At 37.0% G+C, this 16,681-nt stretch overlaps 1 protein-coding gene across 11 annotated transcripts in view; it reads right to left on the bottom strand.

Moving 5' to 3' along the window:
* The window catches only part of KCNIP4 (potassium voltage-gated channel interacting protein 4), a 433,458-nt gene that overhangs the window by 98,018 nt on the left and 318,759 nt on the right, over positions 1-16,681 (bottom strand). Inside the window, exon 1 of one of the 11 annotated variants that reach the window (XM_080371600.1) lies at positions 803-13,250. The exons of the other annotated variants lie outside the window; for them this stretch is intronic. Coding sequence (XP_080227726.1) covers positions 803-914 — 112 coding nt within the window. The 5' untranslated portion in view covers positions 915-13,250. Of the gene's footprint in view, positions 1-802; positions 13,251-16,681 lie in introns of those variants that run through there. 11 annotated transcript variants of the gene reach the window in all.

Here is a 16,681-nt window from a genome sequence, read left to right as displayed (position 1 = left end):
GCGTGTGAATAGCTTTTGTTTACTACAGCAGCCCACACCAGACATTTTGTTAAGAAGTTGAAAAGTTGACAACAAAAGATCTCATTAATAACTAAGCTAAAATAGCCTCTTTCTATAAGATGTGGGAAACCCCCCCCTCATTTTGCAGAGAAATAAAAATCCTAATACATTAACATGAAGCAAATGAGATGACCCATATAGTATAGAGCAGGCAGAAATCTCAGCAAGCAAAGAGGAATTTTAAAACATATATTCATTATATATATATTTTAAATATCCACATTTAATGTTGGCATCTATGTCTTTTTTGAAAGGTGTTCAGACTTGATCCTAAAGCTTATCCTGTAGTAACAGTGTTCTGCATTTACCCATGAAATGGATTTTTAAAACACAGATACTGACACAGAACGAAACTCTAATTGCACCACAAATCAGAAGAGCAAAACATGTAACAAACATGAACTGAACCAAGATCCTCTTAATGTATCAAGTTTTGTAAGAGTGAACAGCTTTCAAAGGCAACTGACAGGTGTTACGTTCACTATTTTCCATCTTTCTAATAAACATCCACTCACAGACACCCGGTAATGCACTGTAAAATATAAAACTTATGCTAGTATCTATTCCCATTTTTGATAACAAAGTAAAACCAGCAGAAGTAAACTAGGATTTTTAGTCTGGATGTTATTTTTTTTTCAACCCTTTACATTTCACAGCTTTTATATCTGATGCTAAGTCTGTTTTAGCAGATCAGACACCACACCTACAAACAGCACAAACTGCGAGTGAGTGACCACTTTACCTTCTGAAAAATCAATCAGTCCCAGCAAATGAAGCAGCTTCAGAGATGCAAATATAATCACAACAATACCCACTGTTTGCAGTCCCTCCGACTCCCACTCAAGGGTCAACATTCTTCCAACAGGCAAATCATTCCAGTCCTTACACCGGTTCACAATCAGAGGGAAATTAGAGGATTTTACCAAGAGTTTGCTTTGAAGAAAGTTGCAGTGGTGTAAAGCAGTGCTGTACTGAGCCGTGGCGATTCACCAGCTACTCTAGCTGAGACAAAATACTAGATAAAGCCCCGCATCTTACGCTTCTCTAAGCGTTTGATTTCATCAGTACCGAGTCCTCTTAGAAGGCTGAGGTGGACCATGAACCCCTGGGTATGACATTGTATCCAGCGAGCAGCGTTACTTCAGGGCTGCTGGAGGAACATCTGTGTCGGAGCTGGAGACTTGGCTGTGTCAGTGCCAAGAAGAAATGCTCCCTGGAAACTTGCACTAGGGAGCACGCTGCTATCAGCACTCTGCACTCCAGCGCTTCCAGACACAGGCTTTATGACTCTCCCCAAGCTTCACAGCCCTTCCCCAGCTTCTCCTAGCACAATTTTTGTTAAGTTTGACAAATGACAGTTTGCTAAAGACATACATCTGTTTTCATGTGTGCTAAATGCTGCGTGTCAGAAAACTACTGCCCTCTGCATTAGAAGGTATAATGTTCAGAGAAACACTGTCCCTTCCTCTTCTTAAGCATCACCAGAATCTAATTAGAATTTTCAGTGGAAATGAGAATGGAAATTAAATACACATCAGCACAATCAGTGATCCCAGATAGCAAAATATAGTGCTGTCAAGGAGACATGCACTGCCCAAACCCCTGTTCCATAGCCAGGAAGAATGTATTATTTATTGATTGAGAAAAAAAACCACAGTGCTTTTCTCCCTAAGGGCGTGAACCTAGAAGTGCTGAATCCCAAGCGCATATATATATGAATGGGGAATGAGATGTTTTCCACAGCTCCTGGGAAGATCTTGCCCAGGTTATGCATCAGGGAAAACAAAAAGGGGGGGGCTTATGATCCCAGCTGATTTATTGGATAGTCTGTATAAAACTAATTGTCCTGTGTTTATTAATGTGATTACCAAGAGGATACCCAGTGCGATAAATAGGCTCTGAAGAATATTTATGTATGTGATGCATAAATATTATAAGGTTAGGCCTAAATGCTTATTCGTGTGCCCATTCTAATAATTTAACTAAATCCTGTCTGCTGGCATAAAGACACTAAAATAAAGTGAAGTCTCAGAAAAAATAATTCTAGACTTCCTTGTTACTAAAGAAATATATATGATCTAACACTAAAAAAAAAATCTCATAAATGATGCCCAATATCAGCCACTCATCTTGGGTTGCTTAACTCTTTCCATTAGAAAAAAAAAATTATTGCCTTTCCAGAAGCTGAGAAACTTTTATTTTTGTTCAGAAAACCATTACAGTTTTGAATCAGCATAATAACAAATTGTAATGTTAAAAATCTATTGGTTATGGACTATCAGGTAGAGAAAGAAAAATGTAATCTCCAATTTACTATCAGCTTTTTTTTTTTCTTTGAAGGATGTCTATTGAATTATAATAACTAATTGGTGTTACACGTTTTTCTACACAGGCAGGCATCTAGAATCCAAATATTTTTGTTAATTCAAAAAATCGCATGTATACTTCTGTTAATTTTAGGTTATATCTATACAATAGATAAGCAACAATATTCTCTGATTTTGCTCTTCTCTGTGTTTAATACTAGAATATAATGAGTTCTGTATTATTTATATATGTTCTCAATCTGGAACATCAGTTCCTTTCCTTATTAACCTGTAGAGCTAAAACTGTCTGAGAGGACAGCACAATAAAAATTAATCAAACCAAGTACACTAACCCCCATTTGCAGCTTCCAAACATGCCATTACCTTTGCATCATATTGTAAAATAATTATTCAATATATTTGCATATTAATTCTATTCCTTTTAAAGAAAATTAAAGTTTTGTTTCCTCTTTAAAATTTCTAGTTGTTCCATGTAATCTCCTTTTAAGGCTCTGACATGTTCATCTTAACTCATTCTCATCTCTTGACTTCTATTTTCTCCTTGAGTTTATTCCTATTTTTTTTTATCTTTTCCTCAAATTTTTCTTCTTTCTCTCAAACATTCACAATATTTCAGGGTTTAATGTGATCCCAGGATGGGAACTTTGACCCATGTTATTTTACAGGAATTACAGAAACAACAATCCTAATATAATGCAGATAATTTTACCACAACAATGAAAGAGATTTATTTACTGTTAATAAACAGTATCAGGGAAACTATTAAAATGGAGAAATCTGTCAGTCTACATTGTCCTTTCATGCAGTAGGTCCAGACTGCCTTATGTTCTCCAGTTGTCCACTCTTGGGAATAGAGGCCCTTCTACTCTACCACTGAATGTGCCAACCCACGTGTGGAAAGCCACCCAGCAAGAAGTGGTCCCAGCCATAACCAGTGTTTTGTTTTCTGCTTTCACACAAGTAGACCTGGATCCCTTAGAAAAAATGAAAGGGACGGAGATTACGAATTTGATGAGTTTTAGAGGCCAATTCTACCTGCACAGCTTATGAGTTACAGAAGAATTTTTAAAGAAAAAAAAACCCAAAACCTCCTAAGAACATCCAGTCAAATTAATGTAACTGATTACATTACATTGACTTCAAAGATTACCTCCTTAAAAAAAGAAGTAGACTTTTCCTGTTGTTTCTCATGATAGTTCTCTAAGTTAGGGGAACTAAACACAATCTTTGTGAATCTCCAAGTTTTTAGTTTCAAAAGTAAAGCAGTAAGGATAAGAAACTATGTGGAAAGGGAAAGGAAGGGATGTATGAAATGTTTCCTTTAATGCATCATGCAACAGATTCAAACAACAGTGTCCCTTACAGAGGTGAATTCTTCTGGAAGTGGTTCAATCAAAAAAAATTCCATGCCTCAAAGTATTTGAAAATGAAACCAATCTTGAACAAGGAGATAATAAAATCCAATTATATATAGGGCATCTCTTTGTATTCTGATCCCTTCCTAAATTCATAGTTAAGTGCAATTTCTTTCTCATACTCTGTATTTTGTTCAATTATTTCAAAATAAATATTTCTTTGACACGTCCTCATAGGGTGTCTATATTGCCACTACAAACAAATTTTAAAGCCATTCAAAGAAAAGGAATTTCTCATCAATATGATGCCCAGGATACAAAAGAAAACACCATCCTTTACACAAAGCTCTGAAACCAGGGGCTGATGGACTGTAACATCAGCCTAATTCCTAATTCCTGTCTTTCCCTAATTCCTGCTTTCATTTTTGACACTGCAATGCATTACACTGATGATTTAATGATATATTTAAGTTTGCATAACTTTCTTGTGATTCTTCAATAGGCATGGGAAAAAAAATAAATACTAAAAAGCTATCCTAGCATTGTTAGGAAGCTATCCCATCTGAACAGCGCATCTTCCACTGACTGTAAATTCCTCTCCATAAAGATTTGAAGCAGAACCTTTATTGCTTGCTGGAAACTCAAGTGCTAAAACCTTGTGGGTTTACCGAACTACTAAGTATGGGAAAGTATATTTCCCATAGAAACCAAAGAAAAGAAACTCCAATACACAGCACTCCTGAACGAGCAATAAACATGCACAGAAAAATATAGTATTAGGCTGATTTTCCCCTTCACAAAGTAAGGGTCTGTAATGCTGCAGCATAAGGCTGTGTGGATGCAGATGCATAGCAAGGCATGGTGCTCCTCAAAGGACAGAGTGAAGGAGTTCACAGCCATGGACCTGTTCCTGCCAATTCCTTCCCCCTGGTAATGAGAAGCACAAGCTTTTCTCTCCCAAGTAAACAGACATGAGAAATCTGTGTCAAAGTGCTGTAGGAGATACTTCTTCTCTCTGGAACCACAGATCCCAAGTAATTTCTGAACTTGACAGAGTAGATCTGCCAAAATTAGTGAGGTCTACAAGAATAATCCCATTCTGGAGTCCTTCCATTCTTCCCCCCAAAATCCCAAGTAATTACTGGAAACTCTAACCATCCTGAGTAGAATGATCTACGTATGGAAAACAATCATATAAAAGACACCTTAAATATGACAGTGTATTTTGTACTAAGTAGATTTTAGATCTGATTGCTATGTACTTGTAGAATACCTACAATTTTCCCCTTCTGAATTAAAAAATACTCAGAAATATTATTCATAAAGCTTAGATATGGGAAATTGAGTTTTAATAATTTCAAAGTTCCCTAAAACCAGAGAAGATCTGCCATTTCAAAACAAACAATATTCCACCTAATTGAACACATCACAAGTAGCAAATGCTTGAGAGTAACACGTAGGATGCTGTGAATTAAAAATTAAGGAATAAACCATTTTTAAGACCTAAAAATAGCTAAATAATAATTCTATGATTAGTGTATTAGGATACAAAACTTCCCTATAATTTTATATGATTACACAGTTCTTTCAAAATTATCTGGTATTATCATACTTCTTTTATATACATTGGTAAACTTGTTTAATTTCAGTAAACTCTTAGGTTTTAATTACAACCTGTCACTGTAACTAGCACAGTAAAATGAAGCGTGTATTTTTCTTTTGATGGCTTTAGTTTGTATAAAGAATTTTTTAGTTATTTTTATTTTAATACTTATAAGAAGTTTTCACTGTAATTTATAAACTCTTCCTCTTTTCAATGTCTTCTGACTTTTGTACATGAGAGCAAAGAAATACGAATGCCTACCTGATTCCAAATACATTGAAGTGTTTTATCCCTTTCCACTATATTTTGGTTTTAACATCTGCTTGTAAACAGTATCAGTCTTCTCAGGCTTTTGTCAGAGAGAAATCACTTCCTACTGAAAATTATTTTCATTTCTCTTCTGCGCAGACATTGTGGATTTGCTGTTGTCTAATGTAGAATGGGGCGGATCAAAGTTGAACAGTTTTCAAGGCAAAGATGTGTTATTATTCATTAACTGACTTGAATTATATATATATATATATATATTTGAAACTGCTTTCCTAAGTGATGAAATCTGCCAAGTATTGTGACTAATTTGGGGTGGTGTGGTGGTGGGGGGTGTTGTGTGAGGGAAGTTTTAATTGGCTAGCAGTAATAGTTCATTAGACTCTATTTGATAGTTTCCCCCAACGTAGCTGAAAAAGGAAATTGCTGATGAGTTAGAAATAGAAACAAAATTTGGAAGTATTAATTAGTTGCCCTTCTTTCTGTACTCTTTTTTTCCAGAGGGAAATGTCAGTCAGCCAGATGAGAAAGAAACTGTCAAATACAGAAAGGGCACCTATGTACAGGTCAGATGAACTGCTAATCTTCAGCTGCTTCTTCATGCCAGATCTGAGCTTATTAGGGAAGTTATTTGGTGGATAATGAACTTAATCATCTGATTAGTCAGTGAGTAAGAAATCTGTTCACATGAAATAATCTACAGTTTTCTACACAGAAAAGTTTCTATTTTATATCTGCACAAGAAAACTATGGCCAATAAAAAGCATTTTGAGAACCAGGAGAAGCAATAAATTTATGCATATCCTTCCAAGAATTATTCTCAGAGTAAAAGAACTCATATTTTTTGAATGCAACACCTCCTGCGTAGGCTGCTACAGCTAATCACAGAACACTGCCTACACAAGTTCTCATAAAATGCTTAGAAAAATGAGACTAATGTACAGAATCATGTTGCTTGTGTAGTCAGTGCTACAGCTACTGAAGAGCCCAATGTTGCGCTTGCAGATTACTTACCCAACTGAAACTGCAGGGGAGCTTGCGCTGGTCAGAAGTGCTAGGTAGAGTGTAATTGCCCAAGATTAAATTTGTCAGGCTTCATATATAATCTTTAATATTTACACTAAGTGTCCTACATCTTTAATGACTGTAAGTGAATATAGGCTGAGAAAGAAAAAATTCAACACCTGTACAAGCAAGATAAGATTCACTTGTTTGTAATCAAGGGATAAAATACGGTAGCCAAGCTTCTGAAGGTTCGGTCTCATGCTTAGATGTAAATTACACTGAAATAATATCACAGCTATAGCTGTATAAAGTTGATTTCCTCATTTTAGTAGTCTGGTTCTAGGCTATGGTATGGGATTTAATTACTTTTTTCCTCTTAATTTTCACCTTCTGAGTCTCACTTGTTCCTAAGAAGCTTTTGTTCTTGCTTTGATCTAAATCAAAGGACTGCTGCTATTACCGATCTGAAAACAAGAGCTGAAAAGAATCCCACAAGACAACCATTACCAACTCCCCCCGTGACATAGCAGCTACAGGTCATTTCATTTTTCTATAAAATTAATTGATCTAGTATGTTGTACAATTATGCTTAAAATAGCTAGTATGCAAGTGGATTGTAAATTAAATGGCACGGCCATGGGAGTAACAGTAACATTTTAATTTATTAAGCTTTCAAAAAACATTACAGAGAGGCTATCTCTTTCCTAAACAAGATTAAATTACATTTAGTAATAGTAAGTAATGAAATTCTGGTTTCTTTTACTGCAAGGCCCACTGGCTTGTTTGACAAACAAAATTATTCCTAAATTACATGACTATGGCTTCAGCCTACAGACCTGGTTTTCCTTTTCTACTGAATCATGCTTGATCTTGCAGCAGCAGGAATTGCCACTACCATGTTTGTAAGCATAAAAGTATGCCTATGCAGGAGAAGTGCAGTATAATGGAACTACTAGGGCTCAGTCAAGCCCAACTACTTTATTAGCTATAATACAGCTGTGTCATCCTAAAGCTCAGACTGGGTTAACCTAATCAGCAGAGAATCATCAGTACAAGTAGACTTGCCCCCCAAAAGCTTGCTGTAGATTGGCTCTAACATTAAACGATTGTTGTTTCTCTATCCATTGAACTACTTGAATGGGAGTGCAAAGTGTATTTTTAAGAAAGTTGAAGCCCAAGGCATGCCTCAACTGTACATCTTTAATTCCCAGCCCTTCTTTTGAAGCATTATCTGAGTAAATCTTTGACCTACCTTCCTCTGACTAACACTGCATGTAAGACACACTTTTCCTGCTTTTAACAAAACATTTTTTTTTCCTGCATGACCCTAACCATCTTCAGACTTTCCACATTTGGAAAGAACACTGTAATAGCAGTGCCTGACATGCTGATTTTCATCTTTCACCACTATTTTTGTAATTATGCATGGAAGCAAGAGGACACCATTAGCAACCATTTTATTTACGCAAACAAGTAACTACAGGGAAGCCAGATCAAGCTGGTAGAAATGATGGGACAGAGCAGCAGCATTCACAGCTCCATACTCAGCCATTTTCCATTAGCCAAATTTTGAATATAGCTACTTATGCTTGCCCATACACCTAGGAAGCTACATTTTTATGGACTGTGCAGTTAGATGACCTCAGATGAGTTCCTATAGAAAGGGACATGTTTTCTGCTGTGATGAATGAGAAAACAAATGAACTCTGCATGCTAGTAATAAAAGCTTAACGTACTAGTAACCAACAGGAATATTCACCATCCTAACCTCCAAACCAACCATCTATTAATTTAAAATCCTGAAACTATCCCGTACAACACCTCTATTTCAAAATTGCCTGGCTCCCTATGGTTCAACAAATGGTTAGCAACTAAGCTGAAGAAAAAAAGATACTATCAAACATGATCACAAGAACATCACTATGTGCAGCTCTTTTCTTGTGATGCACCTGTCTTCCTCTGATGTGAAATACCCCATGTACAATAAATGTTCTATTTCTCTCCTTGGCTTTTAGAAAGGTGAAGCACTGTGGGTTTCCATAGCAACGGAGCGTATTATAAATGACGTCTGAAGTGGCTGACATATTTCTACATTTGATGTACTTGTTAAAACATGAGTGTATCTGCCCTATAAAGATGAGCTATAATAAATTTACAAATATTAAATGTCTGCAGCACATTCATGAAACATAACTAAAAAAAACCTGTGACCATAATTTTGTCCCTCAGGTGTATGTAATAAGGCTCAGACTATATATAATATATGCACAGATTTTACTATAGGTCTGCCTTCCATTCAGAATTATGCAATATTCAGAAATAGCATCTGCTTGCATATTATTGTTTAATTTATTAACAGCTTCTAAAGCATGTCATTGTTGTTTGTTTGTTTTCATTTATCACTGACAAAAACCCCCACAGTTTATCAGATGAGGCCACACCTGGAGTACTGTGCCCTGTTCCAGTACAAGGGAGACACGGACAGACTGGACAGAGTCCACTGAAGGGCCACAAAGATGCCTAAGGGACAGAAGCACCTCTCCTATGAGGAAAGGCTGAGAGCTGGGACTGATCAGCCTGGAGCAGAGAGGGCTCAGGGGGATCTCATGAATGTGTATCCGTATCTGAAGGGGGGTTGCAATGAAGACAAAACCAGGCTCTTCTCAGTGGTGCCCAGTGACAGGACCGAGGCAACAGGCAGAAACTGATACCTCTGAAGATCAAGAAACACTTTTTAACTGTGAGGGTGACTGAACACTGTCTCTGGTTGCTCAGAGAGGCTGTGAAGTTGAACACTGAATAGATGTTCGAAAGCTATTTGTCACAGTGCTGGGCAACTGGCCTTAGGTGGCCCTGCCTGAGCAACTGTGTGGGACCAGATGACTTCCAGAGGTCCCTTCCAACCTCAGCTGCACTGTGATTCTGTGATTTACATTCCTTCCAATAGCATTTTAGAACTTCCTTTTCTGAGCAGAACCTTTTCCATGTGATCTAGTTTTTTTTATATTATACAATTTGATTGGTTTTTTTAGGCAATAATTTTAGGGTTAAATCTAATTCCAAGTACACATGAAAATAAACCTTTTAGGGCCAGACCTTTTCTTGCTTCTGGACACTGAAGACTTCTTTTTTTTTTTCAATGTAAGGCCTGAAATTCACCCAGAGTGAATGGGTTTACTGCTGCGAAACGTTAGGAGACAAGGGTATAAAAACATATAATCTCCACACTGGAAGGAAAAGGACCTTTTCTGCCCACGCCTTCAGAGATTTCACTCTTTTGGGAATCTGAGGATTCTAAAGCCTTCTAATTCCCCCATCAAAAGTATAAGTTCGGCAGAGTACTAATAGTTCAGGAAATGTAAATGTTTTCTGAGCCACACTCCCATTCTTTCACAAAAGAAAGAGAGAAAAAAAAAGTTATGGGGAAGGGGTTGGAAGAAATAGCATAACTTGATGTTTCTCAGCTCCTAATAAAGTTTTTTCTTAGCTTACAGCCCTATGCCAGTGTAGGAACCTACAGTGATATTTGAGGATCCATGCAACACAATGAAAAATTTTCTGCTCCAGCAATTTTGCTGTTCTAGCACTCTGGAACGCAGCAGCAGCAATATACAACCAAACCCTGAGGGGAGCAATGAGCTTACAATGCCTTATCACTTAAGTAAGTAAAAGGATGGTTACAGCTCTTCCCTGAGAAAGCATTATAATGTCCAACTAACTGCAGCATCACGAGGTCCTTGTATATGCTGAAATAAGGAAAGTAACAGAATACAGAAGTACATCTTGAATCTTCAACAAAAATTGAGACACCACTTTTGATTGTGTTATGCTAGTGCAGTGGTCAAATCTTTAGTAGGTTACTTTGCAGGGTTTCCCACAGCCTCTCTATAATATTTGTGCTTACAGCTCAGATAAGCAGATATTCTGTTATGCACAGTGGGTTTGTGGGTCCCGAGAAGTTTGTTTTCACGTGCTTCTTGACATGCATATGACCCTAACTCCATAAACGAGACACTTGCATGGCTTCCTCCTGTTAAACCAACATGATTTGGAGCTGGCTGGATATTTAAGCCATTTTCAGCCATTTTGAAGACGAAGAATATTTTTGCTGCCATTAATTCTCCAGCAATCATTTCCCCCCAGTAATCATCTGTGCACCAGGCTATGAATTTTAATTTCTTGGATTTTCTCAGAAGATTCCCTAGCTTTCCAATCATGCTGTTCTTTTCTGAACTCATGCTAATTAGGCAAAATAGTTATATGGAAAAAGTTTAGTAACTAGTTTTTTGGTAGAGTTCAATTAGTCAAGAGCAAGATTGTATGATAAGACAGCCAGCCATAGCCTTAGCATTTCATTAACATCTTCCTCTCATAAAAACAGTATTAAATATTTAATAATATTGTGTCTTGATTATTGCTCAAAGCAAACATATTTCAGCACCCCCTCCCCCCCAGCCTTAGATGCCCATGTACACTCTTACTTTTCAGAAACGTGTATTTCAGTTGAGGTACCCCAAGAATGCTCCAAGACTTCAGCTCGGTCCCTCACTGCAACTGATGCTTGTTTTTGTAATGTTTATTTTAAAACTTATTCTTAGAGATCTTCCTTTGCTAATAGTGACAGTAATATATGCTGTCTTTCACTGAAGCCACTCTGTGGTACACCAGAGAATAATTAGGCTGAACAGGTCTGACAGTTTGTTGCTCTGTCCCTAGCATGTCATTCCTTCTGCACTTGCTTTGGTGCTTGTCTGATACCATGTGAGCTTTCACAGGTTGTTAAATCAGACAAAACATAATTTGACAAAAACAAGATGAAGAAGAGGAAAAAACCCACCAAAATTAAAGTAGCACTTTTGTCCTCTAGATACTTTTCAAACAGTGCTCATTTCACTTTTGAGTACTGGTCTCATGGTTATAGTCCAAGACGCAATCCTGTGCAGGCTCAGTAGAAGGACAAAAGACAGACTCTAATGGTGAAACAGCAGGCAAGCAAGGAAACAAATCCTGGGTGGGTTTTAACTGACACAGCCAGCACAAAGATATTACAAGAGAACGTCAAAATTTGCTGTCGTGCCAGTTATACAAATAAAAGCAGTAGCCAAGCAGCAACAGCGTTTCTTGCTGTGTAGGATTCAATGAGATACACAGCCCAAGTGTTCATATGCAGTAGCAGAAAACCACGGTTGTCCAACTTTGTATTTTTAACGTGTTTTATGATTAATCCTGATTTACATAAGTATACAGGATCCCTTTATAGAACTAGTACCTCTGAAAGGTATTCCTTAAATTTTCTGATTTGGATCCTGGCTGTAGGAGGAAGTTAAGTTTATATCATATGGTGTTCAGCCAACCGGTAAATTCTCTCGGTGAATTAAAGTCTAGTACATTTTATCTTCCTAGTGAATTACACTGTCTAGCATACCAAGGAAGATATGTATGGTATCTGCTGTGAGTCGCAAGCTAACAGAACACAGTGGCTGTCTCGCTCCTTCACTGCCAGAAGGTTGTTTTCTTTCATTTTTAATTGTTTTGGGGGAAAGGGAATGCAACTGCAGTAAAGGTTAAGCAATTCTTGCTGCCTTATTGGTTGAACTAAGGATCCCATTTAGCAGAATGAGGGAATTTCTTTTCCCCAGAGAATTTTCTCAGTTATATTAACGAGTTAAGAACCATAAAGCTTTTTAGTGTAGATGGGGAAAAAATCCAAAAACAGTTAAAGAATTTGAACAAATACAATAATTTCTCCCCACCCCAACCTCCACCACATACTAGATTATTTGAAAAGACAATCTCTATGGATCATTAAGTTTAAAAAATATGTATCTATCAAGATTATTCTTAAAAAATTCTTAAAAAACAAGTAATTCAAGATACTGTCTTTTTTTCCAAGGTACTACTTTACACAGGATGTATCTGAAGGAGGTTAGGAATAAAAAGACGGACTGACACAAAACTAAGCTGGTTTTATACTCTTCAGGAACACATTATTAGCAAAATGCAGGTTTCCAAAAAGGCAAGACACAAATCTGAAGGAACAGTCCTAACATCTTCAGCCTTTCTGCAACTGTCAATCTCCGATAAAAACAAAATGAATATGCTCTGTATGGACGAGTGGTGTTCAGTTCACTTTTAAACCACCAGAAAGCTTGGAAATGTAAGTATTTTGCAGAGTATGTCCTGTGCTGGCAAGCAGTAAAGGTGAATAGAAGTTCTCAGACTGTATTTGACGGGGGGGTGGGGGGTGGGGGGGTGGGCACTTTTAGCCCACTTGTGGGAAGAGAAAAAAAGTGTTGTGGACACCCTCAGGGTGCCAGATCCAGATGCCAGACCCCAGCTGCAGCCCTGTTCATAATCTTAATGATTGGTTTAATGATCTGTGCAATACATCTTTCCTGAAGAAAAAGCAGGTACCAACACAGGAGATAACTGGCTGGTGTTTCAGGGGTATCTGCAGCATTTTGGAATACATCAAGAGCTGTTTTGCAAAGAACAAAGAGATTGAAACCAGACACATGATCCCAGGCATAGCTGTACATTGCTCTATGAAACAATTGTTGGCCAGTGACCCTAGTGATTTGGTACAGTACACTCTTCTTAGTTCAAAAGTGACTCAGGCTTTGAATGAACTTTAATTTTGTGCCCTGAGCTATCAACTGCCCAGCAGTAAAATAAATGATGAAAATAATTTTTCAGCCAGAATCATGACCTGATGTACAAAAGCCACAAAACCAGCAATAAGCAAATGATTAATACCAAGAAAAACTTTTCCAGTTTTTGTGGGTTTTTTTTTTGTTGGTTTTTTTGTTTGTTTGTTTGTTTTTTTTTTTTGTTTTTTTTTACAAAGGAGACTTCGGGGAATTTATTGGTTCAAATTTGGAGTTTTTTTGTTGTTCATCCTTTTCTCATCCTGTACAGTTCAAATAACATTTCTGTACAACTGTTTGATTTTTAACATGTAGAAAAGTCGATCTTTAGACAGACGCTGCTTCCATAACTAAATACAGCGTGAAATGTACTTCAGAAAACTCAGATGCTGCATATACCAACATATACCAACATATATCAATACCTATCCTGTATAAGTCAATAGTAAAGTTGGTAATTTCTGTTAGAAGATACAGGATTTTCATATTTTTTAAACATACTTCGTTAAAACCAGGCTTTTGCCCTTGAACAAAATTACCAATACCCTCAAATCATATCCCTGTAATCTAGTATTAGAATTTAGAAGTTTAAAGTCTGAAAAAAAGTATTCTTAGGATGATGAATAAGGGAAAGATTGTGTAGATTTTGGTTTTGCTTAAGAGAAACAACAAGAAGAAAAATACGTTAACAGGCTGCTAAGTCTGTTAGACTCAAGACATAGAAAGAACCCAAACTATTAATAAATCATTAATTTTACTCCCTTTAGACAGGGATGAACTAGATTACCTGTGCAGACCCTTTACATTTCTTTCTCTACTCCTGTACTTCAACCAGACCCCTCTAGGATATTTATAAGCAATACTTTATTTCACCAGGGGAAGTACATATTAAAGATGTAGTTTGACAGTAGGTAAATATACATCTGGCAGCATCTAAAGTCTACTTTTAGAGGCTGAGGAAGAACATGTATAAAAAAAAAAAAGCATGAACCTATGCTAATGTACTTTATTAAAACTCATAAAATAAACCGATTGGATCACAATATCATAGCAAACAGACAAACAGTTAAGAGGCAAAACAGTTAGTATATCTAGAAAAAAACATGTCTTAAGGTGGACACTTAAAAATTTGTGAAAGAAAACCTCAGGTTCTTAATGTGGTACTTCTCATTCAGGGATGCATACATCAGCAGGCCTCCCCCAGCCCAGGAGTTTAGCTGCCTGTGCTCAAGGCGAGCTCCCTGTGGAGCGAGAGCTACCTGAGGAGTTGCAACTGGCCATGAAGCTGTTCGAGAAAAAGCTGTAAGAAATCACATATTTTCGGGAGCTCCATTTACATGGATGCTGCTGTTCTTGCTCACTTCCAAGGCTACACTGCAGTCATACCCATGAGGAAATAAAATACATTGTCTACATCAGCAAAGTTTACACATGGACTACTGATAAATTTAATAGGACAGTCAAGGAAAAGATTTTCTATTTCACAATAAGCTTTGATATACAAGTAAATATGCCATGAATGCTTGGGAAGAGAGATCTAAACCTTATTAACCAACAATTATGCTTATAAGATGGACAGATAATACTTGTTCATCACTGACAATCTGTTTGTACACCCTGTAACTGACAGAAGATAATGTATTTTTCATTTTTTGAATGCTAGTAAATACTAGAGAAGATTTATATTGTTATTGCACAGAAATATCTGAGGAACTTAGGTCCATAAAATATTATGTCACTTTCATCCATCTGCCATCTTTTATCTGTTGTTTTCATTTTCCTTGAGAAATAAGAGCAGCCTTTCTCATACAGCTGTAATCGTTCATGCTCTGCCTCCAGCACTCTATAAAAGAGTGACTATCTACATTTGTTAAATATCTTTATTTTTACCCCCAAGTTGCAAACCAATTTATTATGAATAGCAAGTACCAATCTGCTTCTAAATTTAAGAGATATCTTCATTGTGCTTGCTGATCAGCTGCTTCTCCCTTCCATAACCACCACTGTATCTTTATCTGTTTGCAGAATATGATCCCTCCAAGTAAAATCTTTTTCTACTAACACATAAAAAAAACTTTGGCTTCCAATTTTGTACATTTGTGGACCCATCAGACACACCAGATACCACTGCTGGTACATCAGCAGTTCTGCTTCTGCTTTGTTTAATTCTATAGTTCACTTCTGCTGTTTAGCAAAAACAAACGGGTTATACTTTACAAAACTGAAGGAAAGCGAAAGAAAAACAAGAGAAGTGAGGCAGAAAACCAGATTCAAGCAGTTTAGCAGTAAAAATCTCTGCAGCATTCTGAATCACTGAAGGTATCACTGAAGTATACCCCTCCCTTTCTAATAGTTGCTGCTCCTTTGTCAGTAGCTGCAGTGATGGACAGTCAATTAAAATCTTAAAAAACCCAAAATCTACATAGAAAGTCCTTGCTTCTAAGTTAACAGAGTTATGAAGTTTCTATTCCAGACAAGTAGCCCACCAAGCCCCCAAATCTAATACTTAGTCTAATTAATCTCCAGGTGTGTACATGTGACCGTACATACAGTCCACAATGAATCAACAACGCTTACTAGCAGTGCAGAAGCCTCCCATGGTGAAATTCAGGATCCACCTTTATAAGAAGAGTTACCTCTATCCCCCACATCCCTCCCCTGGTAATGTGCTACCATTTTTCTCCTGAATAAATTTTGACTGCAGAATGTACCATTTGCCAGTGAGGACACGGATTGACCCTTCTGTAACATTAAGTCTGGGGTTTTTTTCTTAAGGTGTCTTTGAAACAAGGAAGACTCATCTGCCTAAAAAGAGACAAGAAAGTGTTACTTTCTCAGCCATATTTTATCTGTCACTGCTTTGGTTGGTGTCCATAGCTCTGTACAGAGGGCACAGCAGTAAAGAGCCTGAAAACCTTACTTCACACGGAAACATTTCTATATGAAATAGAAGAAAGTAAGGTTTTCTTTTTGCTTGGAAACTGGAGCATCTTTAATTATGTTACAAAGTTCTAAGAAGCTTTATCCTAGTCTAGTTTATTGCAAATTAATAAAGCAAAGTAATCAAAACCAAACTGTTGTTTTAAATCTTACTCCATACATGTTAATCTCTACTAAACTAGCTGCAGTGCAGCTGTGTCACAGTACTATGCCATTTCCAATTCATATATTCTGCTAGGTAAGTACTGCAACTGCAAATTAGTTTTGATTGGTATTGTCACCTGCTAAAAAGGAAAGCTACTTTTGTATGTAGCAAGCTGTTGTGCTGAATACTAGTACTGAGAATGGTATTTCTGCTAATAATCACCAAGACTGTTAAGAAAAACCTATTTTTTTTCTTTTTAATTCTTGCATATGAAATATCATAATGAGTTATATCCAATGGTTCCTTTGAGGCTATGCTGTTTCAAGCATTAG

Source organism: Falco punctatus (assembly GCF_963210335.1).
Source record: "Falco punctatus genome assembly, chromosome: 1".
Classification (NCBI taxonomy): Eukaryota; Metazoa; Chordata; class Aves; order Falconiformes; family Falconidae; genus Falco; species Falco punctatus.
This window is presented reverse-complemented; position numbering and strand designations above follow the sequence as displayed.